Raw genomic sequence first — 2,914 nt, 5'->3', positions numbered from 1 at the left:
CAATTCATTAATTAAAATTTTGAGTATTAGGACTATGTGGAGGTAACTACAATTTATAAGCTAGATCAGTACAATATGAATTGATCTTTAGTGATAAAACTAATAATTCAATTAACAAATACTAAAATGAAAATAAAAAATAATAATAACAAAAATAACTGAAAGGACTTTGAAGTGAATAACAAAGCTGCAAATTTACAATTAGTGAATTAATATAATAATGAGAATAAAACAAGATGATACAGAATATGATAAAAACAAAGATCTATTAATATCTAAATAAATAATATCTATAACCGACCACGCACATATTAAGGTAATTTTAATTGTAATACAATGAATAATTATGTGGAGTTAAGAAAAAAAATACAGACAGATATGATCATTTGGTGAATCAAAATTAATCATTGAAAATCATAGAAACTAAGAAAGTATTCAGTCAAATATTTATTTTTAATTTTTCTTTGTGGTTCATTTATTTATTAATTCTTCTGGTAAGCGATTGAACAGATATGGTACCATATAGTTTGAAGTACGTTTACCAAATATATAGGGTGGTTCGATAAATTGAATAGTTTTTGTAACATTTTTTAGATATATTATTTCTTTTCTGAATAAATTACTATCCATAATTTTTAACATAATTCCATATAAATAAAATAGTTTAGGTGGTAAAATATAAACAATTTTAACATTTTCTACTTTATTACTGTGGTGTAAATTGTTCTCAATGGTCAATCCTGTAGATTTGCAAGTTTTGATAGATGACTTTCAGAACTGGCACCATAACATTACACATAACATACAGATTGGAAGTAATCAATTTTATATGAGCATACTCTTAAATCTTTAAATATTTACTATTTGGGGTTCCCAAAAAAAAGCATTAACCACAGTAAGACCTCTCATCCACTCAGAGCGGAAAGCTGCGAATTGTGAGGCAACAAATTCATGCAAACACCATCCCTACAAAATCGTGCGAATGCCTATCGTCCATTGCCTCAGTATTCGTCCGGATTCGTAATAGACGTGATAGTTCTTCAGTACAGCTTTTCTGATGAACAGTTTTTTATTTAAGAATTATAATTTTACTTTATTGACATATCTGATTCATTGGCACAGGCGATATCAACAAAGACGGTAAATGTGTATGAATTAGAGATGGGCAAAAATTAGCTATATTTGAAACTAATAGCTAAAATACCTTGCTTGGAAGACGACAGGTGCTTGGAAGGTCAGAAGCAAGGGTGACAAAATTCTGAGTTAAACAGTACGTTAACAGGGACGACAAAACTACCAGAAGATGAGGAATATGTTACAAGTTACATGGAAGGGTAAAAATAAGAATGTTAAAATATTTAAAAGAAAACATATAAAAGGTGAAGACAAATGATTTAAAAATTATTAAAGAACGTGAACTATGGGAGAAAAAAATTAATAAATTAACTATTTTGGAATATGTTAACAATAAGTTCTATTTATCGGTTTTTAAAATGATGAAAGAAGATTCTAGTTGGATATAGAAGCTTACAGAGATAACCCTTTTGTCATGGTTACGAATTGTGGCAAATATAGATAGATGTATTACCCAAATTAAAGGAATGAGAATGCTGTGAAAGTTTTGAGGCATAATAATTATGGGAGGAAATAGAATATTTATGTTGTGTGACCCGCATCACACAATGATGCAAAACAAAAAACCTCTTAAAAGACAGCTTTTTTGTTTCGCTAATGTAAGCAGAATTACAATTGGGAGTGGAGGGAGGTATGCGGTATACGACATGTGATCTGTGTAGAAGAGGGATACGGTCGCATTAGAAGATGAAAGCATCACTGGGGAAAGTGTGTTACAAGGAGACTATGTTGAAAAATAAAAAAAAAAGTTTAGAAAAAAATGACTAATATTTTTGTTCGGTCGGAAACTTTTCATTCCACCCTCATAAATAGGTTTTTTTTACTATTTGAGTTATTCTGATTGCACCCGGATCATCTTCCTTTTATATATTGCCCATGGTCAATCAGCGATCTTCCCAAACTTATGAAATATAAAATGTTCTTAAGATTACTTTACACCCTAACAAATAAATAATACATTACCTTCTGTACCACTGATACATTTCACTCTTTCACGAAGTTCAACATTGTAGTTTTCAAAGTAAAGGAAAACTCCTTTTGGATCATACTTTCCTTTTGGATAGTAAACTTTAGAATAAGAATGAGACCATTCAAATCTTTCAGTGTCATCGTATTTTGCAAGTTTTCCATAAACCTGTTGACAAAAATATAATGATTACAAGTTATCTAATTTTTGTGTTTGATAAACAAACATGCATAATAATAAGGATAATAACATAATAAGGATAAGCCAATCCAGAAGATTCTATGCTAATACAACTAAAGAACACTGATTATCCCAATCGAGATGGTGATTTTTTTCAAACATGATCCTCAGGAATCAAATTTTTGTCTCTTTATATTGTTCATATTTAATAAAAAAAAAAAAAAAAAATTGTTTACTTTAGAAATCACCCAATATATTAGTGAATTCATATAAGTGTTTGCAGTTACCTCCAAAGAAAATTTTTGTAATGAAGAGCGGATTGAATACCATGTGTGCAATGTACGGTAAAATAAAAACACATAATTAAAATCGATTACCACTTTTTTTTACACAACAAACCCAATGCTAAAATTTGTTTTTCTAAACTTTGTAGATACTATTAATTTGAATAAATTCTTATCTCTACAACTAATTTTCTCAGAATTACTGATAAATGTTCATTATTCTTATTGCATATACGATGTGAAACTGGTCTTGTAGCCTCGGAAATCAAATGCACAATGTGTACAATCGATCTCAAATGGGTTATTTACTCTAGTTTACATAAGACTGTTAAAACCCCAGTTACAAAAA

At 29.2% G+C, this 2,914-nt stretch overlaps 1 protein-coding gene across 1 annotated transcript in view; it reads right to left on the bottom strand.

Moving 5' to 3' along the window:
• The window catches only part of Hsepi (D-glucuronyl C5-epimerase), a gene marked incomplete at its 3' end in the record, with an annotated part of 15,892 nt that overhangs the window by 10,229 nt on the left and 2,749 nt on the right, over positions 1-2,914 (bottom strand). Inside the window, 1 exon segment of the mRNA XM_067047402.1 lies at positions 2,098-2,269. Coding sequence (XP_066903503.1) covers positions 2,098-2,269 — 172 coding nt within the window.

This window comes from Halyomorpha halys, unplaced genomic scaffold (assembly GCF_000696795.3).
Source record: "Halyomorpha halys isolate HHAL.00 unplaced genomic scaffold, Hhal_1.1 Scaffold278.1, whole genome shotgun sequence".
NCBI classification, from domain to species: Eukaryota; Metazoa; Arthropoda; class Insecta; order Hemiptera; family Pentatomidae; genus Halyomorpha; species Halyomorpha halys.
This window is presented reverse-complemented; position numbering and strand designations above follow the sequence as displayed.